General features: G+C 65.6%; 2 protein-coding genes across 5 annotated transcripts; one reads left to right on the top strand and one right to left on the bottom strand.

Annotated features, from left to right (window-relative positions):
- Positions 1-525: 525 nt before the first annotated feature.
- Positions 526-27,462, bottom strand: SPTB (spectrin beta, erythrocytic). Of its 3 annotated transcripts, XM_041406204.1 has the most exons (36): positions 25,534-25,904; positions 23,822-24,019; positions 23,596-23,747; positions 23,246-23,419; positions 23,045-23,136; positions 22,882-22,962; positions 22,674-22,789; positions 22,361-22,473; positions 22,094-22,281; positions 21,895-22,012; positions 21,390-21,548; positions 21,005-21,307; positions 20,701-20,851; positions 19,742-20,609; positions 19,522-19,659; positions 18,682-19,441; positions 18,387-18,589; positions 18,213-18,303; positions 17,993-18,139; positions 17,243-17,506; positions 16,896-17,111; positions 16,719-16,808; positions 16,346-16,621; positions 15,871-16,001; positions 15,418-15,622; positions 14,962-15,336; positions 14,578-14,822; positions 14,359-14,497; positions 14,201-14,285; positions 13,909-14,105; positions 13,714-13,823; positions 13,358-13,439; positions 10,480-10,649; positions 10,228-10,401; positions 10,114-10,156; positions 8,815-9,685 (listed from the first exon to the last, which is right to left on the bottom strand). In XM_041406204.1, the coding sequence occupies exons 2-36, from the start codon at positions 23,967-23,969 to the stop codon at positions 9,515-9,517; spliced, it is 6,975 nt and encodes a 2,324-aa protein (XP_041262138.1). In that variant the 5' UTR covers positions 23,970-24,019; positions 25,534-25,904; the 3' UTR covers positions 8,815-9,514. The 3 variants fall into 3 exon arrangements, with proteins under 3 accessions (XP_041262137.1, XP_041262136.1, XP_041262138.1); XM_041406203.1 differs by lacking the exons at positions 8,815-9,685; positions 10,114-10,156; positions 25,534-25,904 and adding exons at positions 526-1,075; positions 27,326-27,462; XM_041406202.1 differs by lacking the exons at positions 8,815-9,685; positions 10,114-10,156 and adding an exon at positions 526-1,075 and having other exon boundaries at positions 25,534-25,910.
- Positions 639-8,256, top strand: PLEKHG3 (pleckstrin homology and RhoGEF domain containing G3). Of its 2 annotated transcripts, XM_041406205.1 has the most exons (16): positions 639-720; positions 3,272-3,573; positions 3,662-3,762; positions 3,860-3,929; positions 4,029-4,075; positions 4,163-4,313; positions 4,426-4,560; positions 4,669-4,851; positions 5,086-5,178; positions 5,261-5,347; positions 5,460-5,493; positions 5,579-5,686; positions 5,839-6,042; positions 6,162-6,169; positions 6,254-6,439; positions 6,683-8,256. In XM_041406205.1, exons 2-16 carry the CDS (start codon positions 3,298-3,300, stop codon positions 8,243-8,245), a joined length of 3,246 nt encoding a protein of 1,081 aa, XP_041262139.1. In that variant the 5' UTR covers positions 639-720; positions 3,272-3,297; the 3' UTR covers positions 8,246-8,256. The 2 variants fall into 2 exon arrangements, with proteins under 2 accessions (XP_041262139.1, XP_041262140.1); XM_041406206.1 differs by lacking the exons at positions 5,579-5,686; positions 5,839-6,042.
- Positions 27,463-27,862: the final 400 nt, after the last annotated feature.

Genomic DNA, 27,862 nt, shown 5'->3' with positions numbered 1-27,862 from the left:
ACTCAAGTGTCACAGCAGTGCCAGGCCGTGCACCAGTCATGGATGGGCTGAGGTGGGATGGAGGGGCACTGGGACCAGGCCCCACCCGCGGCACCCATCCCGCCCTGACACCCTGCATCCAGCCCGTGCCTGGTGGCAATGGGTGTCTGTGTCCCTGACTGTGTCCCCTCGGGCAGGAATGGGGGGTGTCCGTGGCTGGGACCCCTTTGGGTGCCCGTGTCCCCTGGGAAGGGACCCCACGGGTGACCCGATGGCTGCGGGCTCCCATCCACCATGCTCGGTGCAGCTCGGGTAGGATCGGGATTGTCCCGGGACCGTCTCGGGACCGTGCCTGGACAGTACCGGGACCACGCCAGAAGCACGCCCAGTTCTGTACCGGGACCGTGCTGGGACAGTACCTGAACCATCTCTGGACCGTGCCTGGACAGTTCCTGGACCACACCTGGACTGTGCCGGGACCGTGTCAGGACTGTACCAAGACTGTGCAGGAACCATGCCTGGACCGGACCGGGACCGGGACAGTACCGGACGGTGCCGTGGTCACGCCCGGGTTCGCTGCGCTACTGTCCCGCTCCCATTCCCGGGAGTCCCCGTTCCCGTTGCCGGGGCCGGGCGGGGCGGCCGCTGTCCCCGCCCCGGGGCGCTCCCGCCGCTTCCTGCGGGCACGGCCGGGACGGGGCGGGCCGGGACGGGTCGGGGCGGCGGCGGTAGCGGAGCGCGGTGAGTCCGGTCCCGGCGGGAACGGGGCACGGCCGTGGGGTCAGCGGGAGGGGAGCCGGGGGTCCCCGCCCGGCGAGGGCGGTCCCGAGGGTCCCCGGCAGCGGGGGTCTCCCGGTGGGGCAGGATCCGGGGGTCCCGGTGCTTCAGGAGCCGTTGCATCCCGGTGAAGCGGGAGCCGAGGGGCCCGGTGGAAAGGGAGTCCTTGCATCCCAGCGGAGTGGGATTCCTGGGTTCCGGTGGGGCGGGAGCCGTTGCATTCCCGCGCGGCAGGATCTGTGGGTCCCGGTGGAGCAGGATCCGTGGGTCCTGGTGGGGCAGGAGCCGTTGCATCCCGGTGGAGCAGGATCCACGGGCCCTGGTTAGGCAGGATTCGTGAGTCCAGGGATGCCCGGAGTGAGGCAGGAGGTGGGGGCCCCCACGGAGCGGGAGTTGGGGATACTGGGGTCCCCGAGGGGCAGGGGACAGCAGGACCTTGGGGTGCCGGCAGACCCCCGGGACAGGCGCCCAGAGAAACTGGGGATGTCCTCAAGCCGAGCCGGGGGTGCAGGACACGCTGTGGCATGTGGGGTGACCCCGGACAGGGGTCCCGGTGGGAGGTGGGGGTGTCCTGCGCCCCTCCTTCGGGATTAGGCGGCGCGACGCCATGGGCGCCGGGCACTAAGAGGCTTTGTCAGCCCCGCGGGTCGGTGCCGCCTTGTCCCGGGAATGCCGTGACACGGGGACCCCCGTGGTGCCGAGCCCCCCGAGTCCCCGCGGGCGGGAGCGCCGGCGCCCAGCCCGTGCCCGCCGGGCAGCGGCGGTGCCAGCCGGGGCCGGGAGCGACGGCCGCGGCAGCTGCGCCGGAGCCGGCGGCGACCTCCCCGCTCCCAAGGCCGCTGGGATTCTGGAAAATGCCTGGAAATGGTGAACCGCCTGCCCTTATATGGCTCCGGCGGGCTGGCGCGCCGCGGCCCCTCTCCCGGCGTGCCGTGCCGTGCCGTGCCGGGATCCTGGGAAAACGCCGTGGGCTGTGCCTCGCGCCCCAGCTCCCGCGCTGGAATGTGCAACGGGGCCGGCGATCCCACGGTGGGGAGATAATCCCACCTCCCTCCCGCCGGCCCGGCACCACGAACCCGGCGCCTGCCTCAGTTTCCCCCACCGGGGAGTTTTGGGGACCCACCAGAGCCCCCTGTTCGGCATTCCAGGGGGATCGCCCGTCCTCTCTCTGGCGGGGTTGGGGACGGTCGGGGGCGTGAAGGTCACAGCTAATCCCACCCGGAGCAGGCGGGAGCGGGAGGGCTCCGGGCGGCCGCGTGCCCACCGAGGTGACACTGGGGGGGTAAGAGGATCAACCCCCCCGATCGATCACCGGGCGGGATGACGGCGGCCCGGGGGCCCAGGAGAGTGGCCGCGGTCCCGGTGACGTGAGACCGGCGCCGTAATCCCGGTGTTGTGAGCGGATTAGGATGGCCGGGGGTGGCCTTCGGGGACGAGCTGCGGGAGCCATAAATCCTCGCCCGGGTGTTAGGTGGGGGAGCCCCTGTGGGGTCCCCCCGTGCCACCTGGGGGTCTTCTCTTGTCCCCCCGGCAGGGTGGGATAGGGGTTAAACACTACCCGGAAGGATGCCCGGGGTCTACTGGCTCTGGTGTCACCGGCTGGGTGCCACCCCCGGGCTCGAGGTGACCCTGGGACCGGCTGCCCGATGCCTGTAGGGGTGGGGAATTTGGGGGCTGGGGGAGCTGCTCCCGCAGTCACCCGGATCCGGGGTACCCGGGAGGTGCCCCCTGGCACGGCTGGATGTGCCAGCACCCGGGCTTCCGGGCTGTGGCACCACTGGGGACACGGGCCCGAACCCCACTCAGGAGGCACCGCGGTGGCGTTTTGGGGGGCTCCTGGCGTGCCCGGGGAAGCCCCGGGGAGGGCGGTGGCTGGATGGCGGCCACGCGGCACGGTGGGTGTGGGGAAGCGGCGGCGGGAACCGGCCTGACCGGTTCGGTGCCGGCACCGGGGGTGCCGGGGGGCTCGGGCGGCCACGCCGCCGGCGCAGCACGTGGCCCTGCTCAAGGTCACTGTCCCCAGGGCCACCCGCTGCGGTGACCGGGCTCAATTGGCCTCGACACTCCCACACGCTTTGCCACTGGCCGCTGTTTTCTGGCTGTCCCAGCCGTGTTTGTGGCACTGAGCGGTTTCGGTGGCACGGGAGGATCCCGGTGGCACCGGCGGTCCGGAAGGGCGAGCCGGCGCTGAGCTCACCTGGAAGGTGTCCCGCGGGCGCGGCGGTGACGCACGGCCCCGGTGGGTGGGAGCAGAGGCGCTCGTCCCACCCGGCCCCAGCGCGGTCCCTGGGTGTGGGATGAGGAACGGCTGGACTCAAATCTCAGCATTGGTGGGCTGTGCGGAGGTCCTCCGTTGTGCTGTACCCAGGGATTTTTGGGATTGGGGGATGCTAGCACCCCTTGGAATAGAGGGTTTGGTCGTCAGGACTCTTCGTCAGGGTGAACTCCCTTGATGCCACATGCCACCCATATTTGGGGGCTCTCCGCACCCCCTAACCCACCATTCTCCCCCCAGAGCCACCCTGAGCCGGGGATGCCGGGATGCCGGTGCCCGCGTGCCCGCAGCGCCCTGCCCTGAGCCCGGAGCCCAGCTGTGCCATGGAGGATCCGCCCGGCACCAGGACCGAGGCGTGGGCCGAGGGGCTCCATAACGCCAACAACAACGCGTCCCCGGGGGGGTGGCCGGCTGCCCGCGGTGGGCACCCCCTGGCAGCTTTCGGGGGTCCCGGGGCCAAGCCCAGCTACCTGGACCGCGTGGTGCAGGAGATCGTGGAGTCAGAGCGCACCTACGCCCGTGACCTGCGCAGCATCGTGGAGGTGGGTGCCAGGGGGCACAGGGGGGCACACCCCTTAGACACAGTTTGGGGTCTAGGGGTGCAATGGTGCCACCGTGGGTGCCTGGCAGGGTTACCTGGGCAAGATCATCGACGCGGAGGAGCCGGTGCTGCGACCGGAGCAGGTCAGCGCGCTCTTCGGGAACATCGAGGACATCTATGAGCTCAGCAGGTGGGGGAGCAGGTGCCACTGGGAGGTGACAGGGTTGTGACCCTGTCCAGTGGGTGTGTGGGGGCTGTGGTCACCCTGCCCTCTCTGTGCCCCCCAGCACCCTCCTGCAAAACCTGGAGAGCTGTGCCAATGACCCCGTGGCTGTGGCCGTGTGCTTCGTCACCCGGGTAAGGGCGAGCAAAGTGGGGGGCACAGGGAGCCTTGTGGGGACACCGGGGGGGACACGTGGTCATACCAGGCTCTCACTGTGTTCCCCTTACCTGCAGAGCCAGGAATTTGCCATCTACACCCAGTACTGCAACAACTACCCCAGGTGGGTTGGGGGCACACCTGGGTGAGCAGGGAGGCGGGCAGGGGGCACACGGGTGGGCAGGGGTCTGAGCCCCCTCCCTGCCCGCAGCTCGGTGGCGGCACTGACCGAGTGCATGAGGAGCAAGGTCCAGGCACGGTTCCTGCGGGAATGCCAGGAGCGCCTGCGCCACGCGCTGCCCCTTGGGGCCTACCTGCTCAAGCCTGTCCAGAGGATCCTCAAGTACCACCTGCTGCTCCAGGTGAGCGCCTGGTGCCCGGCACGGCACGGGGTGGCACAGGGACACGGCTTGGTTGCCTGGAGCAGTCCAGGCACCTGGCACGGCACATTCCCATGTCCTGTGCTGTGCCCAGGAGATCGCCAGGCACTTTGAGCACAAGGCGGGGGACGACTACGAGCTGGTGCTGGAGGCCATCGACACCATGACCTGCGTGGCCTGGTACATCAATGACATGAAGCGCAAGCACGAGCACGCCATCCGCCAGCAGGTGGGCACCGGGGGGACACCAGGGAGACACCACAGGGGCAGTGGGTGGCACCAGGTGACATAAGATGGGCCGTGTGGCAGGGGTGCTGATGCCCCTGTGTCTGTGCAGGAGATCCAGTCACTGCTGCTGGGCTGGAAGGGGCCAGACCTGACGAGCTACGGGGAACTGGTGCTGGAGGGCACATTTCGGACACAGCGGGTGCGCCACGACCGTGCACTCTTCCTCTTCGACAAGGCCCTGCTGATCACCAAGCGCCGTGGTGACCACTATGTCTACAAGAGCCACATCCCGGTGCGGGATAAGGACAGGAGACTGTGAGGGTGACAGGGGTGGGGAGCCCACTGGGTGCCAGGAACTCCTGTGGATCCCCGGGATGGCGGGACAGGGTGGGTGCCAGGAACCCCAGTGAGTGCTGGGGTTGGGGGAACTGGGGAATGCTGGGAATGGGGGAGCCCAGTGAGTGCCAGGGACCCCAGTGGATGCTGGGGTGGGAAGTTCCAGGGATGCTGACGCCTCTCCTGACAGTGCTCCTCACTGATGCTGATTGAGAGCACGCGGGACTCGCTGTGCTTCAGCCTGGCACACTACAAGCATGGCAAGCAGCAGCACAGCCTGCAGGTAGGGGGGCATGGGGTGGGGGGCACCCTGGGGACACCCCGGAACCCCCTGCTTGACCCCACCACCCTCCCTGTGCCCTCAGGCCAAGAGCGTGGAGGAGAAGCGCGTGTGGACTCACCACATCAAGCGGCTCATCCTGGAGAACCACCACGCCACCATCCCCCAAAAGGTGAGGTTGGTGGGGTGGGCACCTCAGTGACACCAGGGACCCCCCAGCACAGCAAGGGGGGGCAGCTGTACCGCACCTTTGCCCCATTTCTCTCCATCCTCCCTCCACCCAGGCTAAGGAAGCCATCCTGGAGATGGACCTGTTCTGTAAGTGCCACCAGTGCCCTATCATTCCCTGTCTGCCCTACTCGATCCCCCCCGTTTTCCCCGGTGTCACTCCCTGTCCCCACAGACCCCCCACGCCTGCCCCGCTGCAGCCCTGAGCGCCTGAAGAAGAGCTGGTCCTGCCAGCCCCTGGGTGACGCTGCCACCGAGCCACTCCAGGGACGCCGGCAGTCTGGTGAGAGCCGCGTGTCACCAGTGTCACGTGTGTTCCCACCATGCTACCCCTCCGTCACCCCTTCACCAGGGCCCAGCTGTGGCTGGGTGACACCAAAGCCCGTAGGGAGGGTGGCACCGGGTGCTGATGGTGCCTCATCCCTGTTCCCGCAGAGCCCTTCCAGCACCAGGGGCACACGGAGACGCTGCTGGAGCGGCTGCAGGGACACGGGGGGCGTAGGCAGTCGGGTGTGGACAGCGGACGGGATCAGGGGGCTCGGGGTGCTGATGAGTTGGGGGACACGGGGGTGATGCCACTGTCACCTCCCCTTCCCCCAGAGCCCGCCAAGCACAACCTGTGGCACCTGGGCGAGCAAGGTGAGCTGGCAGGACCGTGGCACTGGTGTGGCAGGCAGAGGGGTGGCTGGGGGCCATGGGGGGAATTTTGGGGGATTTTGGCTCCACTAATCTCTGCTTTTCTCTATCCTGGCTGGCAGGGCTGAAGGTAAGGCCGGGTGTGGTGGGTTGGGGCGCCCAGTCCCTCCAGCCCTGGCACGGGGTGCTGAGCCCGGCGCTCACCCCCACACAGAACACGGGCAGCGACGGGGCGCTCCTGGAAGTGGGGGAGCCACACCAGCACCCCAGAGCCTGGGCAACGGTTGAGGGCGTGGTGGCGGAGGAAGAGGAGGAGGAGGAAGAGGAGGCTTTGGGCAAGGACTGCCAGGAGGAGCTGCCAGGGTCCAGGGATCTGCTGTTGGAGCTCCAGGAGGAGCAGGTACCTACACCAGCCCTTCAAACCCCAGGAGAGCATGCAGAGCACCCCAAATCACTTCTGGGGCACTCTCTCATCACTCCTGGGGTAGCCTGCCTCACTACCAGGACATCCCACACCACTCCAGGGCACCCCATGTTGCTCTCAGTGCCCCCACCCAGGGCCCCATGGCTTGGCTGGGATTTAACCTGCTGGGAGAACCTGGCTGCCCCCCAGCTCATGACTCCCCACATTTGTCTTGCCCAGGCTGGGGAACACCCATGGGTGCTGGAGGGACCCAAGCGGCCGAGCAGCTGGGGGCCAGGGAGCTGTGAGAAGGTCAGTGTGACCCCCCGGCCCCCACCCGGGAGTGCCCAGGGACCCAGCACCCACAGCCCTAACAGCAGTGCTGGGGAGCACCCCAGGGTCCCCAGATCCCCATCCCTGGTGGGGACCCTGGCGCTGCCCAGTGGGGACAGGGAACCGGAGCACGCTGCGGAGGATTTGCAGGTGCTGAGCAGTGAGGAAGAGGAGGAGGAGGAGGGGGAAGGAGCCGCCAGCATCCTGCCACCCTCAGTGCTGGACCAGGCCAGTGTCATCGCCGAGCGGTTTGGCGGCGGAGGCAGCTTGTCCCGAAGGAGCAGCCTGGCGCTGGAGGGGACCCTGGGACGCACCCCCAGCCACGGTGGCAGCACCCTCAGCCTGGATGGGGGCCCCCCACTCGAATCCATGGAGCCCGAGGAGTCCCGCAGTGCCATCCCCTCGCCCGAGCCTCTCATCAGAGCCCGCCGGGAATCGCTGCTCTCCAACCGGGACCGCCTGCTCCTCGACAAGATCAAGAGCTACTATGGCCACGCCGAGCACCGCGATGCCGGCTTCGGGGTGCGCCGCCGCGAGAGCCTCTCCTTCATCCCCAAGGGGCTGGTGCGGAGCTCCGTGTGCCGCCTCAATGGGCTCCCTCGGCCCCCCGAGAGCCCTGAGCCCCCCACCCAGCCCGAGGCACCAGAGCCGTGCCAGGAGAACGGGGCGCAGCCCCCCGAGCCGCTGCTCATCGTGGAGGAGGATGACGTGGGCACCGCGGTGTCACCCCCAGGGCCACCCCCGCAGCTGCTGCTGACACCCCCTCATCTGGGCACCAAGGTGTACCAGCTGGCTCGGCAGTACAGCCTCCGCATCAAGAGCCGCCGCGCCGGCACCCGCCGCCCCCCGCTGCCGCCGCAGGAGGACGGGGACCCTCCCCCCAGCACCCCTTCGCTGGCTGTGCCGCAGGACGAGGCGCTGGTGGCGTCCCCGTCCCCGCGTGCCCCCCGCAGCCCCTCAAGCCCCTTGGACGCCGAACCCTTCGCCTGGCCCGACGTTCGGGAGCTCCGTGCCCGTTTCGGGGCCCCACGGCCGCCGCTGGTGAGCCGCAGCCGCTCGGCGCCCGAGGGTCCCGGCCGCGGTGGGCGCCCGGCCGGGAAGGAGCGGGGCAGCGGCCGGAGCCGCAGCGCTGAGGCCAACGGGGGCTCCAGCACCCCGAGCCCGGCACCAGCGCGGTACAGCAGTGATGGGGCGCTGTGGGTGGCGGCCGAAGCCCCTCTGGGCCAGGGGCAGCGGGTGCTGGTGCTGGAGCGGCTGCCGCCGGAGCCCCCGGCCTACGTGCAGATCCGCTCGCCCACCACGCGGGAGAAGATCTGCCTGAAGGCGGTGGTGGAGCGCTGCAAAGCCTACCAGGCGTCCGAGGAGTACCGGCGGCGCTGCCCCGAGACCCCCGGCAGCCCCGAGCCGCTGCGCCACGGCCTCGTCAGGGACCTGCGGCAGAAGTTTCAGACCCTCGACGCTGCCAGCTAGGGGGGAACGGGTGTCCTGGGGACTCCAAGGGAAGGAGCACCCCGTGGACCCCCAACCTTCCTGGGAGAAGGGGCACCACATGGACCTCAAGTCTAGTTGGAGGAAGGGTCACCTCATGCATCCTCAACCTGCCTGGGATTAGGGGAACCAAATGGACCTCCAACTTATCTGGAAGAAGGGGCACCCCATGGGCCCCCTGCTGTTTGGAAGAAGGAACCCTTTGGAAACTTCCAATCTGCCCAGGAAAAGGGGCACCCCCGTGGACCCTCAGCCCTCTTGGAAGAAGGAGCACCCCATGGACACACAGCTTGTCCAGGAGAAGGGTCACCCCATGGACCCCGATGTACCTGGAAGGGGACCCCATGGCTCTCCAGCCTACAGGAAAAGGGGTACCCCATGGACTCCCCCAACCCACCTGGCAGAAGGAGTACCCTGGAGACTCTCATCTTGCTCTGGACAAGGGACACCCCGGTTCTCTCTGCCCACAGGACCTGGGGAACCCCAAGAACCTCCCACTACAAGTACCTGCGGCCTCCCATGCTCCGCAGGCACCCAGCACTGCACCCCACTTGCTTTCACATCTTTATTAGAAAAAAACCCCAAACTGAACCCAAAGTTCCTTTGTGGTCGCCCGCCCCCCCCAGGGTGTCTCGGCCCAGCTGCGGGGTGCAGGGGGCCCCCCCACCCCGGCTGGGGGGCGCACAGGATGGGGGTGCCAGAGAGGGGCCCCCATGGGCTGACGCTCTTTGGTTGGTGCCCGCAGGGGCCAGGGGGTCCCCCCTCTGCACCCACGCGCTGTGGGGGGGGGGTATGGCTTTGGGGGGCACCCACACGCCCCCCGTGCGGGTGCTGGGGGGTCCATGCACACCTGTGGGGCGCACACCTGTGCCGTGCGTGCGGAGGGGGGCCGGGGGTGCACCTGCATGCGGGGACACACGTGTGCAGACGTGTGCGTGCAGGGACACGTATGGGCACGGGGGGCACACGCCTGGGGGGCGCCTGCGGCCGCCTCCGCGGAGGGGTGTGCCTGAAGCGTGTAAATGTATGTATATATATAAATACAAATATATATATATACACTGTGCACACGGACACGTGTGCTCGTGGCGGGGGGGCTCGGGGGCTCCTGCCCATGCGTGACCCCCGCATGCCCCTCTAGACCTGGTGGCACCTGTGCAGGTACCGCACACGCATCTCCTTATGCACGCGTGGCCCCGCTGGCGTGACATGGGGTGTCATCCCCCCACCCCCCCCCGCCATCCAGGGGGGTTATTTCTTTTTTGGGAAGAAGCTGAAGCGTTTCTCCTTGTCCTTGCGGGGCAGGGGGGCTTCAGGGGGGGCGGGGGGTATGGGCAGGGGGAGGCTCTGCACCTTCCCGCGGCTGCCCCGACACTCCGTGATGGCCGCGCTCAGCCCCTGCAGCCAGGCCTGCAGCTCCTCCTGCGGGCACGGGGAGGGGTCAGGGGGGCTTCCCTGGCCCCCCAACAGAGTCCCAGCCAACGCCAGGGCCCTCCAGCTAATGCCAGTTGCTCCAAGTTTTCCACAGGCACCCATGTCCCCTTGGGCACTGGCAGCCCCTCACTGTGTCCTCATGGCACCCCTGGCCATCCCCAGCCCCTCTGAGCATTGCTGGCCACTGCTGACTATGACCCCTGGCCATCACTGTGTACCCCGGTCACTGCTGGCCACCACCACGTCCCCTGGACAACTACAGCCACCCCATATACCCCTGGGCACCACTGGTGTCCCCCTGGGAACAACCAGCCACCCTGTGTCCCTCTGGACCTCCCTGATCACCCCTGTCCCCTTGGGCACTGCTGACCACCACATCCCCCAGCCACCCCGTGTCCCCCCAGGCCACCCCTCACCTCATCCTTGCCATGGAAAAGCCACTCGCTGCCATTGCTGAGCCTAGGGACAGAGCACAGACACCAGTGCCACGCATGCCCACTGTGCCACCCCGCAAGGCGCCGCACCCTCACCTGAGCTTGAACACGTGTTTCTTCTTCTTGTAGCCCGCGGGCACCTCGCAGCGGGCATCCCACAGCCCCAGGGGCTCCTCGCCCTGGCACGGCAGCCCCAGCGCGCGGCTCTTGGCGTCCTTGAAGAAGGCGAGCTGGCCGCCCCGCAGGACGCAGTACCGCGTGCTCCACGACCTGCGCCAGCACTGTGTCACCCTGGGGACACCGCCCCGCCGGGGACACCGCGCTCGCTGCCACCGCTGCCGTGCCTACCGGTTGGATGCGCGCTTGGTGGCCGCCTCCAAGTCGTGCTTGCGGCCGAGGTAGCCCTCCAGTTGGACGCTGCTGACACGGGCGGGCAGCGTGGCCGGCTCCTCCGGCTCCTCCCGCGGTGGCCGTGGGGTCGGTGACACCGGCTCCTCGTCACCTGTCCTCGGTGCCAGCTGTTGCGAGGCAACAGCGTGGTTATGCCGCAGTGTCGCCCACCCACTGCCACTGACGGACCCGCGGCAAGGTGTTGTCCCCTCCCATGGTGGCACCGGGCACGCGGGTTGCTGTCACCAGTGGGTCATGGACCTCAGTCTGGTGTCCTGGGGGTGGGTCACCCCCAGGTCTCCATACCAGTGACATCACCAGCTCCAGAATGTGGGAACTGGTGTCTGCTGGGAGCACCCGAGTGAGTGGCTGGGTGCCAATGACCCCAGCAGTTCCAACAGGGAACTGGTGACTGTGGGGAGGATGGCTCAGCATCCCCATCCGAGATGTGATCCCCCACTGAGTGTCTGGGATCCTGCAGTGAGCCCAGCCCTGGGACCCTCTGAGCAGTGCCAGTGACCCCACCAGATCCAGTGTGTGGGAACTGATGGCTATTGGGAAGACCCCAGTGAGATCTGGGACATGGTCCAGCCCTGGGTCTCAGTGTGGTGTCAGTGTGTGTGCGTGTCCATGCGTCCAGCTCCAGCATGCAGGAATTGGTGGCTACTGGGAGGATCCCAGTGAGTGGCTGGGACATGGTCCAGCCCTAGGACCCCCAGATCTCAGTGCCAGTGACCCCACCAGCTCCATTTGTGGGAACTGGTGGGTACTGGGAAGACTCCAGCAATCAGCTGGGACCCTCGGCACAGTGCCAGTGAAGGCACCAGCTCCAGTACTCAAAAACTGGTGGCTACTGGGAGGATCCAAGTGAGAGGCTGGGACATGGGCCAGCCCTGGCAGCCCCCAGTCTTGGTGCCAGTGTCTCCTCAGATTTGGGGTGATGAGGTTGAACCAAGCTAGATGAGCAGTCCTGGGAGACACCTCAGTGTTGTCACCAGCCCAGGGGACATGGGGACAGTGGGAGGTCTGGTTGGGGACTGTGGCATCAGTGCCATCATCTCAAGGCATCAGTGGTGCCTGACGAAGGGGATGCCCATTCAGCTAGGTGCCACAGGAGGGGCTTGGCCAGGGCCCCTGTCCCCAAGGAGCCAGGAGATGCCCATGTCCCCAGGCAGGCAGTGATCTTGTCCCCAGATGTGTAGTCAGGGGTCTTGTCCCCAAGTAGGTGAATGTGATCTTGCTCCCAGGGCAGCAGGAGATGTCCTAGGTAGAGGGGGCTCCTGTCCCCAAGCAGGGCAACGTGTCTGTGTTCCTGAACAAGCAAAGACCACCCTGTCCCAAAGGAGCCAGAAGATTCCCATGTGCCCCAGAAGGGAGAGCATGACGCTGTCCCCAAGGAGATGCCCATGTCCCCGAGCCAGCAGCAATGTTCTTGTCCCCAAGTAGGTTCTCAAGGATCCTGTCCCCAGGCAGGGGAAAGTGATCTGGTCCCCAGGGATCCAGAAGATGGCCATGTTCCCGAGCAGGCTGGCAGTAAGCAGAGAGCACTCCTGTCCCCAAGCAGTTGAAAGTGGCCATGTCCCCAAGCAGGCAGAGAGCATCCTGTTCCTGAGTAGCCAGAAGATGTACACGTCCCTGTGCTGGCAGAAATGATCTTGCCCCCGGGAGCCAGGAGATGCCCATGTCCCCAAGCAGGCAGAAGAGGCAGAAGGGGTTCCTGTCCCCAAGGAGCCAGAGGATGCCCATGTCCCTGAGTAGGCTGGCAGTAAGCAGAGAGGGCTACTGTCCCCAAGCTGATGAAAATGGCCATGTCCCCAAGCAGGCAGAGGGGTACACTGTCCCTGAGCAGCCAGAAGATCCCCACGTCCCTGATCAGGCACAAAGGAGCTTGTTCCCATGTAGGCACTCAAGGATCCTGTCCCAGGCAGGGGAGAGTAACCTGGTCCCTGAAGAGCCAGGAGATGCCCATGTCCCCAGGCAGGCAGAAGAGGCAGAAAGGGGTTCCTGTCCCCAAGCAGGCAGAGCCACAGAGAGCCATCGTGTCCCTGCACAGGCAGAGCACGTGGGAGGAGCAGAGCTGGCAGCAAGCACAGGGGCTGGCACACGGTGACAATGCCCTGGGGGCGACGATGCCTGCCTCGGAGGGTGACAATGCTGCAGGGTGTGATGATGCCCCACAGGCTGCTGATGCTGTGTAGAGTGACAACGTCCCACAGGGTGACAGTGCCCCATGGGGTGACAATCTCCATATGGTGACTGTGTCTCTCGCGGTGATGATGTTCCACAGGGTGATAATAACCCACAGGGTGAAAATTCCCTGCAGGGTGCAGAAGTCCTGCATGGTTCCAATGATGTCCCACAGGGTGACAATGCTCCGCAGGGTGACGATGCCCTGCAGGCTGCTGATGTCCCGTACAGCAATGATGTCCCTTGGGGTGACACGGTGGCCCCAGGGCAGACACTCCAACTCTGGGCGCTGCACGGATCCCAGACACACGCGTACACCATGGATGCCACCCCCCATGTCACCCCAGGAGCTGGGGCAAAGGGGACCTGCAGTACCCCTCTGCCCACCCGGCCTTTTTGGGGTCATTCAACATTTATTCAACACAAGGCAAGGACAAGGTGAGGGTTGGGAATATGGGGATCTGTCAACACAGTGAGGTCATGGTCACAAGGGGTGCCAGGAGCTGTGGGACATGCAGGGACACATTTTTGCATGCAGGGACAACTTTTTGCATGCAGGGACACCTTTCTGCATGCAGAGACAACTTTTTGCATGCAGGGACACATATTTGGTCATCGGGGAAGGTAAAAGCTAAATTCAAGAACTGACCGGCTCTGGTCCATCTGTAGTGGGCAGCGAAGTGTCCTGTGTGCTCACATCCTTCTTCTCCTCTTCCTCCTCCTCCTCTGACCTGCACAGGGAGACAGCCAGTCAGCATCCCCATCCTAGACGTGATCCCATAGGGATGGGGCTGGCTGCTGCTCTCCTGTCCCCCCTGAGAGATAAAAGCCCTGCCAGGGTGAGGCTTGACCTTCATCTCTCCTCTTCATCAGCATCAGTTTATTGCTTGGAAAAGGCAAATTGCTAAAAAGCCCCTTAATGCTACAAAACATCGTTAATGGTTTGAGAAAAGGGATGTGGAAACAGTGTCCCTGGTCACATGGAATGATGGTGGCATCCCTTACCCGGCCTCCAGCTCCCCATCCAGATCCAGGCAGTAGTCGGGAGCTTCGGAGCGCGTCGTCCCGTCCCGCGCCAGCCCCTCACGCAGAGAGCGTCCGCCAAGGAGCTCCAGCTGCCAGGCAAGGAGTGAAGGTGGTAAGGGATGGGGGGCAGACTGCACCAGGGCAGGCAGAGGCCTCATCCCGAGCCTTTCTCACCGTTGTCAGCTTCCTGAGGGCAGCAATGCGCTCCTCCCAAGTGGCGGAGGACTTCTCAAAAGCCTCATGCCGCTTCAGCAGCTTCTCCACCGCATCCACCGTCTGCCCGTAGTCGCTGCTGGCCAGGTAGGGCTCCTGAGCTATGAGCCACGACTCGGCCACCGAGGCGTCGCGGGAGAACTGGCACACCTCCAGCACTGTGGGAGGGATGGGCAGAGCTCAGCCCCTGGACCAGCCGCCCTGCCACCCCCAGCACTGCCGCACTCCTCCCCGGCACCCCCGGCGCACTCACGCAGCCGCAGCCGCTCCCAGCGCTGCTCCCACGTCTCCATCATGGCTTTCCTCTTGTCCACCAGCTCCACCAGCTTCGCCTTGATCTGTGAGGGGATGCTGTTAGGGAGCGGCCCAGATGGCATCACTCCCACCACCCCCCATCCCTGATTCCCTCACCTCTGGTGAGTCCTGGTGCTTGCGCTGCAGCAGCTTCTTGCCCAGCTCAATGCAGTCGGTGAAGTTCTTGCCCCGAGCATCCACCTCAGCCTTAATTCCCTGGTGGTATTTCATCAGCAGCTCCACCGAGGAGACATCCCTGAGGACACAGAGGCACCAGGGTCAGTAGTGCCATCGGTTCCATGTCCCATCCTGGGTACGCGCTGGGTTCATCCATACCTGGGTTTCTCCTGTGTCTCAATCTGCCGGACAGTGCTCTCCATCCAGGAGAGCAGATCCCGTGCCATGCTGAAGAAGCGGTGTTTGTCAGCCGTGTCCGTCAGCCGTGCCCTGCGCCCGCTGCATGCTTCCAGCAGCTCCTGCAGCGCTCTGGACACCTCCTGCTCCTGCTCCTGGATTCCAGCTGCCTTCTCCCCGGCATAGGCGGTCTGCAGGCGCGCTGCTGTCTCCCGGAACTGCTGCACCTGCACGAACCACAGAACGGCTTGGGTTGGAAGGGACCTCAAGGACCATTGAGCCCAGCCTCCAACATGGGTAGGGACACCTTCCACCAGACGACAGAGAATGCCGAGTGCTGGCATCCACGTCAGGTTGGAGCTTCACCTGTGCCTCCAGCAGCTGGAGGTCCCTCTCAAAGGCATTGTGCATGCGGTGGAAAGCCTCCACCGTGCCGGCATCCTCGCCCAGATCCTGGGGCAGTTCCTGGCGCCGGGTGGCGATGAGGGCCAGCAGCTCAGCACCGTCGTAGAAGTATTTATGCAGGTCATGGGAGGCGGCGAGGAGCTGCATGCGGGTGTCAATCAGCTCCAGGAGGTCAGCCCAGCTCTCGTTCAGCCCGTCCTTCCACTCAGCTATGGTGGCTGCCTCGATGTGCCCCGCGTCAATGAGGTCCTCAATGGTCAGGTTCACCCGATCCACACGCTCCTGCCCCACGCTGCCTGTCTCCCGCGCAAACTCACGAAACTTCTCCCGCAGGAGCTGCATGGAGGGAAGAGAAGAGTCAAGTCGCCCTCCTCAAGCCACCCATCAGTACCACTACATCCACGGCATCACTCTCACCATGACATGGTCCAGGTCCTGCCCCATCTCCGGGGAGGAAGCAACCACATCGCGCTCAGCAATCCACTGCTCCAGCTCTTCCACCTCCCGCTTCAGCTGGAAGAGGTTGGACATGTTCTCCAGGCGCCGGCGGCGCTCCTCGGCCGCCTCCTTCAGCCCCGCGTAGTGCTTGTCCACCTGGCCCTGCAGCCGGATGATCTGCTCCCTGCGCGGCCCCGGCACACAGACACCCAGTTCTCACCCAGGAAAACATGTCCCAGACCCACCCGTGTTGACATCCGGGGGGTTGGGGGTGAAGGACCCGCTTTGTGCTCCCCATATCCCTCTCCGACCACCTCCCAGCCCAACTGGAGCAGCTGACACTGCCAGAGCTCCAGCCAAAGCCCCCACCCACACGGTGCTGAGGGCAGGGGGTTGCCCCGAAGGACAGGGGACACGTGGTGTAGCACCTACCCCTCGGGGTGGCCGGCAGAGAGCAGCTGCTGCGCCCTGCCCGCCAGCTCCTTGATGGTTTGTCCGTAGTCCTCGATGGAGCGCAGCTGCCGGACATGTCTCTTCAGCATCATCAAGCAGCTCTCCTCATCCTATGGCACAGAAAACATTGGTGCCATCAGCACCAGGCATGACTGGGGGACACGGACTAGGGCCTAGACTCAGTGCCTGCCCTGTGGGAAGTGCCCTGGCTCCGTCTGATGCCACAGGGAGCAATGGTGAGCTCAGAGGGGCATGGCATGGAATGGGATGGATGCTGTGTAATGGCACAGGAACAACACATAGGAGCAGGACACACCATGGTGTGTCACATGTGGATGATGTTTAACAGAACAGCGTGGCACCACCTGGGTCAACACTGGATATCCCAGCAAAGCCCAGCCCAGTGCAGCACAGACCCCCCAAACACGGAGCACCACATGGAATCACTCCTCACCTTTGGCTTCTCCTCGGGTCCCATGAAGAGCTCCTGCTCGCTGACCCAGGCCTCGGCCTCGTCAGCATCCAGGTAGTACTGCTGGGCCTCTTCAGCCTCCCGCAGGCGCCGGTGCCGGGCGGCTGCCTCCTCCTGCAGCGTCTCCCACAGCACCCGCAGCTCCTGCGCCTGTGCCGCCAGCTCCGGGCCTGGCTCCTCACCGCTCCCCGCTGCCTCTCCCCGGCTCAGCACCTCGCCCAGGCGGGGGGCATGGCCCGCCAGCTCCTTCTGCAGTGTCTGCCGGCAGGAGGGAAGTCACAGTGAGAGTCACCCATGGGATGGATCCCGAGGGACTACCCGGGATGGTGGCTGTTGCTGCAGTACCCAGGCTCACCTCATTCCTCTTGGTCAGGCGCTGCACGCTCGGGAGGTCGGTGCCGTGATCCGTTGACCTCGCCAGGGAAAGCCGCTCCTGCACCCACAGCTGCGGGAAGGAGCATCCACTGAGCCCCCTGCAGCACTCATGGGCACCCCCAGCCCCCCCCGCCCCTGCCACAGCAAGAACACTCACCGCCTCATCCTCCAGATCCCGCCCCAGCTGGTACATGGCCTTGGCAGTCTCCAGCTCCTTCCTCTTCCTCTCCAGTGGCTCCAGCAGCTCAAGGACTCTCTGCCGGAGCATCTGCTCCTGCCTGGTGGTATCTGGCACGTCCCCAGCACCAGGGGTGCCCTGCCACCCCAGTTCCTCCAGCTCCTTCATCCATGTTTTCACTTGCTCTTCCAGTCTCTAGCGGGGCAAATCCATGTAAGTTAGGGATCTGAGCCTAGATGGAGAACCCCAGTCCCATTTGGGAGCAAACTCCACGGCTTGGACCTCCTGCCCTTTCCCAAAGGACCATGTGAGGTGCCAGCACCCACCGTCAACCTCTTCAGCAGCAGGTTGGTGGCGGTGAGGTCCTTGACCTTCTCAGCGTGGCGCAGCTCCTCCTGCGCCCGCCCCAGCCAGCTCTCCAGCTCCCCGTAGCTCCGGGCGTACAGCGCCGCGCGCTCGGCCTCGAACAGCTGCCGGCCCTTGTCCTCGGCAGCGCTGCGCAGCTCGGCCCAGCGCCGCCGCAGCTCCTCCAGCCGCTGCGTCACCACCGCGCCGTACTGCGGCTTGCGCGCGGCCAGCTCCGTCCCCTCCTGCGGCAACAGCGCACACGTGGGTGGTCACTGCGGCACGGGGGCATCGCACCCACGCAGCAGGCTGGGAGCATTCCAGTCATGGAACGTCCCAGGATAACGAGTCCAACCATTCCACCAGAACTGCCAAGGCCACCACTAACCCATGTCCCCAAATGTCACTTCCACACAGCTTTAAAATCCCTCCAGGGATGGGGATTCCACCACCACCATGGGCAGTCTGTGCCAGGGCTGCACAACCCTTTCCCTGAAGAAATTTTCCCTAATTGCCCTGGTGCAACTTGAGGCTGTTTCCTCTCGTACTTTCCCTGTTTTCTGGGAGCAGAGGCCAACCCCCAACTAGCTGCACCCTCCCGTCAGGGAGTTGTAGAAAGCAAGAAGATACCCCCTGAGCCTCCTTTTCTCCCAGCTCCCTCAGCAATTCCTCACACTCCAGACTCTTCCCCAACTCTGTTCCCCCCCTCCGATCACGGTGCTGGCACCCACCGCCTCAATCTTCTCCAGCCAGCTCTGGTTGGGTGCCAGCTCAGCCATGAATGCCTGGTGCTTCTGCCACTTGCTGTGGAGACCACGGGCTTCTCCATAGGAGACATCCTGAGCCATCAGCATCTTCTCATCCACCCAGGCATCAAACTGCAGGGAAAAGGTGTCAGTGCTCAGCCAGTGGGGACCCCCAGGGATGACACCAGCCATGCCGCATTCCTACCTCACGGCAGCTCTGCAGGAAGGTCTGTAGGTCGTGGTTGTCCTGCATCAAACCTGCTGCCTCCTCCACCTTGTCCATGACAGCTCCATGCCTGTCAGGGAACCATGGATGTGCAGCATCAGCCCCGCTGCCCACATGCTGCTCACCCATCCGCCAGCCCTGTGCCGGACTCACCGCTCCTGGAGAGTTCGGCACTTCTCAGAGATCTTCTCGGCAAAGATGTTCTCCTCAGCCACCAGCTTGGTGCCACCAACCACCACCTCTGGGACCTTCTTGGCATTGCTCTCCACATCAGCACGAAAGTTCTGGAAGCGGTGCAGGGCAGCAGCCGAGCCCTCCAGCGTGGAGGGCAGCTCCAGGTGGGACAGCGTGTACTCCTGAGGGGCACAGCAAGGGATCAGTGCATGATCACCCGCTTTTGGGGTGCCCGTGAGCCAAGAGACCCAAAGGACACTGCCTGAGCACCCACCTGCTTGGTGAGGAGGATCTCCGCCTGCTTGGTGTCGCGAAGGAACTCCTGGAAGTTCCGGCACTGGGTGAGGAAGCGCTTCCGAGCCTCTGCCATCTTGCCCAGGGCAGCCCAGCCGTCCTTCACGCCGCCCAGGCGCTGCCGCAGCCCCTCGTATTCGGGGTCCGTCTGTCCCCCCAGCACCCGCTCCCCCGCCTCCACCAAGGCGGCGAAGGCTCCCGCATGCTCCTCAGCATCGCGCCGGGCCGCTTCGTGCCGCTGCAGCATCTCCTCTGCCTCCCCCAGCGATGCCGGCACCTCATCGACGGCCGCCACGGCTTTCTGAGCGCCGAAGAGCCACGCCTGGAAGTCATCCAGGTCCTGCAGGAAACTCCGGAGCTGCCCGGCTTCCCCCAGAGACGCTGCGCGCTCTGCCAGGGCCGCCTGCAGCTCGTCCCAGGCGGAGGTGGCCATCGCCAACTTCTGGGCCACCTCGGTGGCCGCCTCGGGCCGCTCCTCGGCCAGGCGCTCGGCTTGGGAGCGCAGGGCGGCCAGGCGGTCCTGGGCCACTGCCAGCTCCCGCTCGATGCCGTAGAGCTTGCGCTGAGTGGCCAGGACGCCGGCCAGGTCACGGCCCAGCTCGGCCGTGGCCTCCACCGCCCGGGCTTTGCCCCGCAGCCATTTCTGGGTCTCCTCGGACTCCAGGTTGTAGTTGAGGAGGCGCAGTGCCGAGCCCACCGCCCTCCGGCGCTCCGACACCAGCTCCCGGAACCGGCCCCACCTGCGGGACAGAGGCGGGGGATGGCGGGGAGTGCACCGGCACCGCGCCACCCGCCTGCCCCGGCGCCACCGCCACCGTACCTCTCGTTGAGCTGCTCCCGGCACTGCCGGACCTGGGGGCTCCGGGGGTGCCCGCTAGCCAGGAGCCCGTCGGCTGCCTGGTTGACCGCGGCGATCTGGGAAGCCACGGTGGCCATGTCTTGCTCCAGCCCGTCCAGCCTGTGGGAACGTCCAGGCTTAGAAGAGCAGCAGCTCAGGACAGGGCGCGGCAGCACGGCCACGGCAGGGGCTCCTTCCTTACCTGCGCTGCGTCACGTCCAGGTCCTCCAGCGCCTGCGGCACCTCCAGCTCTCCCAGCCAGGTCTCCTTGGAGCCCATCCAGAGATGGCAGGCGTCACTCTCCCCGAAAACAGTGTAGAGGTTTAGGGCATCCTGCAGCTGGCGGCCGCGGCGCTCGGCCAGCGCGGCCGCCTCGGCCTGCAGCTCCCGCAGGGCCGCCAGCCGGCTCTGCGCCTCGGGGCCGGCGCGCAGCTCCGGCGGGAAGCCCTCGGCCTGCTGAGCCAGCCTGTCCAGCTGCTCCCGGGCGGCCGCCAGCTCGTCCAGCAGCTCCTGGTGCTGCCGCAGCAGGACGAGGGTGCGGGATTCATCCTGGCCCAGCTCCTCGGCGGCCGCCCGCCGGCGGGCATCCTGCAGCCCCTCCGCCAACTCCTCCACCTCCGCCTGGAACTGGAAGAAGCCCTCGGCTTCCCGCAAGCCGCGCCGTCGGAACGCCGCCAGCTCCTCCAGCTGCGCCCACAGCGCCCGCACGGCCGCCCCCCGCTCCCGCAGCTGCTCGGCCGCCCGGCCCGCGGCCGCCAGCCCCTCGCCCACCGCCAGCGTCTGCTCCAGCCGCCCGCCCCGGCTCCGCAGCTCGGCCTCGAAGGCAGCGTGCCGGCGCTGGAGCAGCAGCACGCCCGGCAGGTCCTTCCCGAAGTCCAGGGAGGAGTAGAGCTGCTCCTGCTCCTTGATCCAGCTCTCTGCCTCGTCTAGCTCCCACAGGCAGGTCCAGAGGGAGCGGGATTGCTCCAGCAAGGCTCTCCTCCGTGCCGCCAGTACCTGCAGCTCTCGCCGGCACATCTCCAGGTGGCTCACGCGGTCCCGGATGACTTTGGGGTCACAGGGACGATAGCCTGGGCAGGGAGCAGAGTGGGTGCTCGTCAGGACAGTGTCCTGCTTTCCCCTGGCCACGCCAGGGATGCAGGGGTGTCCTGGCACACCTACCCTCAGCGTCTGCAAAGCGGAGGGCAGCAGCGCTGATGGCGCGGGTCTTCTCTGCCTGTACGGCCATGTCAGCCTCGAGCAGACGGTGGGTCTGCAGCAGCTCCTCTGCTTCCAGAAGGTGCTTCCCAGATTCAGGAGATGCCAGCTTCACCTGCAGGAGACCCTCAGCCACTTTGCATTGACACCCAAAACTCAGCACCAGCACCCCAACAAATGTCTCATCTCCCTCCCCAGTGAACTCCCACCAACACCTGGTGGGACAAAGACACCTCACCCATGGTGACACCCAATGCCCACAGCTCACCTTGACCTCATCCATCCAGTCGATGCAATGGAGCATCTCCTGGAAGAGGTGCTGCAGGGTGAGGTTCATCTCCAGGCGCTGGCGGCGGGCAGCCAGCAGCTCCAGGAGCTGCTCCCAGAGCCGCAGGATATTGTCCTTCCTCCCGTTGATGCGCTGGATGTCGTGGTAGCCCTCCAGCTCCAGCTCCTTGGCCACCGCCTCAATGGCCTGCACCCTTTCCCTGTAGGCAGCTGTGTCTGTCTCGATGGCCTCGTGCTTCTTCTTGGCTGCCTCCACAGCTGCCAGGTCCTGCCCGAAGTTGTCCTGCCCGGCACAAAGCCCATGGTGAGGCTCTGGTGAGCTCCCCAGGGCGGGGGTCCCTGGGGTGGGTGGTTCCCCTCCTCACCTGGGCCACCAGGCGCTGGTTCTCGCTCAGCCAGGCCTCCCTCATGGCTGCTTTGCGGTCGAAGCGCCGTGCCAGCTGCTCCAGCTTCTCCTGGCGGATCAGCTCGTTGCGCAGCGCCAGCTCCCGCTCATGCTCCGCTTTCTCCAGCTGCTCCCAGGCCTGCGGGAAGGCGGCACTGGACAGGTGGCACATCCCCCGTATCCCACATCCTCCCACCGACCCGTGTCTTGTTCTGCTGGTGCCCCCCAGGTGGAGGAGCACAACCTGCCATGGCATGGATCAGTCCTGTCCCAGTATGGATTCAACATGTCCTGGGATGGACCTGAACCGCCTCAGGAGATGGACTCATCCTGCTCCAGGACCCATCCCAGCCTGCCCAAGGACCTGAACTGCTTGGGGACGGACCCAATCTGCCCCAGGAGAGGAATTCAGTTTCCCCCAGGAGATGGACCTGACTTGACCACAGGAGACAGCCCCCAAGTACCACAGCAGACGGAGCCCATACCCGGTTGATGTCAGAGACCAGGCGCCCCTCGTGTGGGGTGTAGACGCGCTGGTTGTTGGCCCTCATCCGCGACTGGATGGTGAAGAGCAGCACCTCCAGGTTGCCCTTCTCCTGAAACCTGCCCCAGAGAGAGCTCAGCGCTGGGCACCCTTGGGTGCCCCACACCACCGGGCGGCCATGGGGAGCAGGGGGCTCTTACTTGGGGGGCTTCTCCACGGTGCGGTAGGTGCTGAAGGCTTGCAGCTGGTGCTGCACCCCAGCCAGCGAGTTGGCGAAGCTGCGGCTGTTGAGGGAGGCGATGGTCTGCTCAATCCAGGTGAGCAGGTCGGACGCCAGCCCCCCATAGCCCTCGATCATCCGCTCCGTCTCCTTGGCGTGCTCGATGACCTGCGGTGGGACCGGGGGAGAGCATGAGGGACCAGCACCCCAAGAGAACACCCCCGACCACCTCAACGCCGTTCCCTACCTTGCCCAGGCGCCTTCCTTCCACCTCCAGCACCTTCATCTTGGAGAAGTAGTGGTAGAAGGCCACCACGTAGGTGATGATGGACTTCTCATCAGGGTTCTCCGTGAACACATCTGCCCGGTGTGAGTGAGAGGCGTCACTCCTGACCCAACCTCAACCCAACTTCACAGGCCACCACAGCCTCATGAGGTCCCTCCTGTGCCCACCCAGGCCCTCCTCTCATGTATTGGGAACTTCTCTGTGCTCCAGGCTCTGGAGCCTGGGAATGTCCCTGGGGAAGCTGAGGCAGGGGGACTTGCAGCAATTGCCTCACCTTCAGGGTCGAGGAGAGGGGTGATGCCAAGGTGCCGCTCTGCCACGCTGAACGCATGCTCCAGGTTGTGCCGGGCATTGGATTTGGTAAGGTTTTGGAAGTCAACCAGCTCAGGCCTGGGAACAGAGGGCACAAGACAGCAGTGACACACCTGTGGGACATCTCTTGGTGCCACTGCCACCGCAGTGCCTGCTGCTGTGCCACCTACCTGTGTCTGTGGATGAGGGCATTGAAGGCCAGCCCATCCTTCCAGCTTGAGGTGAAGTTGGTGACGTTCACATGGGGATACCTGCGATGGGGACAGGGTGTCGCTGTCACTCTCTGGACAGTCACAGACCCTGACGCGGTCACATGGGGGTCCCACCACCTACCCTGCTGTCTTCATCTGGCACCAGAGCAGCAGTGCATCCCTGGCAGAGCGTGTCTCCCGGCCCTCCTGCGTCTCCACAATGATGTCCTGGATCTGGGGGCCAAAGGACATTCTAGGGTTGGAACAGCAGTTCCATGGAGGATGGCTCCCACCTGGGAATGAGGTGTGAAGCAGAGGAATGCCCCGAACCACCTGTCCTCACCTGGAAGCGGAGGATGATGGTCCAGATGAGGCCAAGGACGAGGCGGTGGTTGCCATCCACGATATCGTGGGAGCCCATGTTCTCCAGGTGCACCCGCTGCTCCTTCAGGAACTGCAGCGCCTTGTCCACATTCTCCAGGCAGTGGATCCGCATCCGGCCCTTGGTGGGCTTGGGCTGGGGCATGACAGTGCTTAGCACCCTCCCTCCCACACTGGGTACCCCAAGCCCTGCCCAGAGACACCCCCATCCCCATGCTGCCACCCCACCCCTTGGCCAGCGCCAGGAGAAATGGTGTGGTGTGCCATGGCAGGCCACAGGTCCCAGGGTCTCCAGCTGGATGGGATTCCTACCAGAAGCTCTCCTGACAGCACTTCCAGCAGCTTGATGAGCACCCGCCCGTCCCGGAGGTCCATGTAGAGGTCTGAGATGCGGCAGGTGACACGAGCCAGGTGCGAGTTCACCCACTTGGTGAAGGTTTTCTTCTGCACGGCCTCCCGCTCATCTGGAGGGACAGCGGGCACGCGGTCACCGACAGTGGGGACAACCCAGGTGGCACCGAGGGGACCTGCCACCCACCTGCCAGGGCTTTGATGCGGGAGCGCTCGAAGAGCCGTGCGGAGCTGTTGTCGTTGTCCAGCTCATCGTCGGACGCGTCCCAGCGGACATTGATGCGGCTGTACTGCTGCTGCAGCTCCAGCTGCTCGTAGTCATTGGCCGAGGTCATGGTCCCAGTGTGCCCCGGCCCGGTGGCCGTCGGCTACCGGTGAGAGGCCCCTGGGGGACAGCGGGACCGTGAGCATCAGTGCGGACACGGTGGCTCAGTGGCCCTGCGGCACGTGGGGATTTGCGGCTCAGAGCCGCGGGATAAGCTGCTCAGAGGGATTTAGCCTCGCCCCACCCAGGTGTTGGGGGGGCACCTGGCAGCTGCCCTCTCCAGGACCACCGTGCTGAGCCCTGCCGAGCTGTGCTAATGGCTATTTACGGTGCTGCATCCCCTCACAGGGCCCTCTGCCCGGCTGAAACCCCAGCCCAGGTCCCCAGAGGTGTCTTCCCAATCCTTGGATGCCCCCAGGGAAGGGGCTGCTGCTCACCTCCACCCCGACCCCTGCACTGAACAGGGGCTTTGCCAGCACCGGTAGCAGAAAGTGGGTGACAGCTGCCGGCAGGGGGGGGCACCCACCCCCGGGGACATTTGAGACACAGATAGGACATGGCTGGTATCTAAAAATGCCTCTGAGCAGCTGTCGGTGGCTGCTGGGGCCCCCTGAGGGGTGCAAGGAGATGGGCTGGGGCTCCCCGCAACCAGCAGCATGTCCAGGACCTCTCCTGCAACCCAGAGCTGCACAGAGCCCTCAGTAGTGGGTGCCAGGGGGAACCCCGTGTGCCCCAAATCCCTGCTGTCCCCGTGAGCTGTGACAACCCATGGGCCCCCAGGTCCCCCTCGGATGCCCCGGGCATCCCCCATGTCCCCCCTGACAGGGTTATCGGGGTGGCCCAGGCTGTGCCACACCCCAGCTCTGCACCCTAATCGGGGCAGCACAGGCAGGGCCTTGGCTTGGACCTGGAGGCACCAGGAGCATGAAAGGACGTGGAGGAGCATGCAGGAGTGTGGGCAGCACAGCAAGGACACTCAGGAGCACACCAGAGTGTACAAATGTGAGGAAGGGCATGGAGAAGGGTGGCAGAGTGTGTCCCGGTGAGCCAGGACATGCAGGGACTTGTCACAGCATCCACACATGAACGAGGACATGCAGAAGTGTGACAGAGTGCTCCTGTGAGCAAGGACACACAGGGACCTGCCAGAGTGTGCACAGGTGAACGAGGACAAGTAGAAATGTGCCAGAGTTTGTATGCCTGAGCAAGGACATGCAGGAACACACCGGAGCGTGCATGGGACACACACGACAGGCACTTGTGTGGCTGCAGGGCCATGCAGGTGTGTACCAGAGCAGGCAGGAGCGTGCTGGAGCTGGGCCTTTGTGCCTCTGCCAGAGCACCCAGCTCGCCCTGGCAGGAAAGCCCTCTGGGAGACCAAGTTTGGGGATTTTGCCCCCAAAGCTTCAGGGACTGCCAGCAGTTTGGGTGTGCTAAGTTGTGTCGAGACTCTGCAGGATACCTCAGTTCTGACTATGTCCCCGACAACACGGCAGCGGGGCCATGGCTCCAAGCATCCAAGGAGGAGAAAGAGGAGGAAGAGGAGGAGGAGGAGGAGGAGGAGGAGGAGGAGATGACGCCGAAGGGAGCCACAGCAGGCCCATGGGAGCATTCCCAGCGCGGGCGCTACCCACCCTTTAAATCTCCCTCCGCCACACCGGCGCCTTCCGAGCATCCCTCCCTGCCACAGCCACGCCGCCACCAGCACCCGCCACCCGGGAATTGTCATTCCTGCCGCTCAGCGTGCGGAAAGCTGGGAATGCCAGCATGCCGGCCTCGCCGCCAGCATCCTGCGGCCATGGCCCGGGCAGCGTCGCCTTCCCCGGCCAGCGGCTCGCCTCGGTGAATCAGCACTTCCCGGTGAGGGGCTGGCACCGTGCCACCACCACGGTCCCCCCGCCAGGCATAGGGAATGTCCCCCCACACCCCAAGGGTGGCCGGGGCAGTGGTTGGCACCTGGCACTTATGGCACCCTCAAACCCGTTCCCTGGCTCATCCCTCACAGCCACAGCACGCTGCCAGCAAGCCCATTTCCAATGCACAGAAACTCATCAGAATCGCCCAAAACACCCCAAAATTCTGCCCCATCACTGCCACCCAGAGCCTGGCATGTCCCCATTGCTCCACTTCACCAAAACACTTGGATTTGGCATCTCCCCCATGTCCACAAGCAGCCGTGCTCTGGTTGGGAAGGGGCAGGAGCCGGGGGGCATCCCCCAGCCCCCCAACAGTCTCTTGCCTGCCAGGGCCGGGAGCAGATGGTCCCTCTCGGCACGGCGGCGCGGCACAGCACGGGGCACTTGGGCATGGAAAGGCAGAGCACAGCTCCTCCGGCAGCGCTGCCCTGCCCCGGCCAGGGCTCCCCAGCCACACTCCCACCCGCCTGGAGAATTTGGGCTTCCCCAGGGCCACATGCCGGCCGTGCCAGGACTGTCCCATGTCACCCAAGCCGGTGACACGCACACGTGCTGACACTCCACAGACATTTTTGGCTATAAATAGGTCTCCCCTGCGCACGGCGCTAGCTGAGCCCCGCTCCCTTCTTAGGGGCTGCCCCCCCCTGCACCCCAAAATCACCAGGCAGTGCCCCAAATACACATGATAGCTATAAAATACTCCGTGGGGGGCCATGCTGGCGCCCAGCAAGGTTTTCTGAGTCTCCTGTGCTTGCCACCGTCTTCTAGGGCACCCCAATCCCCTGGTTTGGGAGCTGGAGATTTATAAAGGGAAAAGCTGGGAAATCAGGCCTGGGGGACCCCTAGGTTATTGGGGTGAGGGTAAGAATTCCCCCACCCCAACACCCACCCATGAGCATCCTCCTGGCACCGGGACAAGGGGGACCAAGGGCACGGCACCCCAAAAAGCCTTCCAAGTAACCCTCCAGTCCGCCCAGTTGCTAAAAACTGGGGGACGAAGTGGGTTGGGTGATGTGTCCCACCAAGACCCTCAGGACTCGGCTTTTCCACCGCGTCCCAACAGTGCTGGGAGCACCAAGGACTAGTGTGGGGAGCCCTCCAGGGGTTGCACCCCAGGAAAAGTGTCCCCAGGGTGTCCCCACACTGTCCCCGGGCTGTCCACAGGGTGTCCCTAGAAAGTCACCGCCACTCGCCCGCCCCGTCCTTCCCGAGAGCAGCCCCGAGGGACACGGGGTGACAGCAGACCCCCCGCGGCGGGCGAAAAGGGGGTTCAGGCTCCCCGGAGGGCTCTTCACCCTCGCCACCAAACTTTCCTCCGTGCCCACCTTCCCCCCTCGCCCGGTACCGCGCCCGGTGTTCGGTGCCGCACCCCCCACCCGGTATCCCCGGGGCGGGCAGCGCCTGTCGGTGCCCCCCCCGCCGCGTGTCCCCGGGGACCGGCGCTTCCCGCTGTGCCCCGGTCCCTCCCGTGCTCCCCGGAGCGGCGCATCCCGGTGCCGCGGGGTCTCACCTGCGCGGGGCGGCGGGCGGGCGAGCGGCGGCGGCGGCGGCGGGGCCGGTGCGGGAGCGGGGCGGGGGGAGCGGAGCCGCCCTGCACCGCGATATAAATAACATTATCTGGGCGCGCAGGGACATTCCTACCCGGAGCCGGCGGCGCTGCCCGGCCCCGATAGCCCCGCTCCCCCCGGGAGGGCCGGGCCGAGCCGACCGGGCGGGCGGGGACGGGGATGGGCGCAGGGACGGGGACGGGGACGGGCCGCCCGCCCCGCAATGCAGCACAGCGGCGCCCCCCGGCCGCCAGCGCCACCGGCACCGGCAGCGGCACCGACACCGGCAGCACCGGCATCGGCAGCACCATTGGCGGCAGCACCGTTGGCGGCGGCACCGGCGGCACCGGCACCTGCAGGCTGCGGAGAGGCGCAGCGCCCCGCCGACAGCGGCGGGGGTCCCCGGCCATCCCCCCCGGCCAGCCCACGTGTCCCCCGCTAGCCCTGGATGCCCCCCAGCTAGTCCCAGGCATCCCTCAGCTAGCCCTAGGTGTCCTCCG

This window comes from Onychostruthus taczanowskii, unplaced genomic scaffold (assembly GCF_017590055.1).
Source record: "Onychostruthus taczanowskii isolate IOZ18803 unplaced genomic scaffold, ASM1759005v1 scaffold246, whole genome shotgun sequence".
Classification (NCBI taxonomy): domain Eukaryota; kingdom Metazoa; phylum Chordata; class Aves; order Passeriformes; family Passeridae; genus Onychostruthus; species Onychostruthus taczanowskii.
The sequence above is the reverse complement of the archived record's forward strand: the minus strand, read 5'-3'. Positions and strand labels throughout refer to the sequence as shown.

Excerpts from the sequence above, each read along its gene's own strand:
- PLEKHG3 (XM_041406205.1), top strand. The coding sequence starts at position 3,298 with ATGCCGGTGCCCGCGTGCCCGCAGCGCCCTGCCCTGAGCCCGGAGCCC. Across the intron at positions 5,348-5,459 it reads ACGCCACCATCCCCCAAAAG|GCTAAGGAAGCCATCCTGGA; the intron begins GTGAGGTTGGTG and ends CCCTCCACCCAG. Across the intron at positions 6,440-6,682 it reads TGGAGCTCCAGGAGGAGCAG|GCTGGGGAACACCCATGGGT; the intron begins GTACCTACACCA and ends TGTCTTGCCCAG.
- SPTB (XM_041406203.1), bottom strand. The coding sequence starts at position 23,969 with ATGACCTCGGCCAATGACTACGAGCAGCTGGAGCTGCAGCAGCAGTAC. Across the intron at positions 18,140-18,212 it reads TCCTGCAGAGCTGCCGTGAG|TTTGATGCCTGGGTGGATGA; the intron begins GTAGGAATGCGG and ends TTTTCCCTGCAG. Across the intron at positions 10,650-13,357 it reads CTACAGATGGACCAGAGCCG|CTGGCACCGAGGACAGGTGA; the intron begins GTCAGTTCTTGA and ends GCCTCGCAACAG.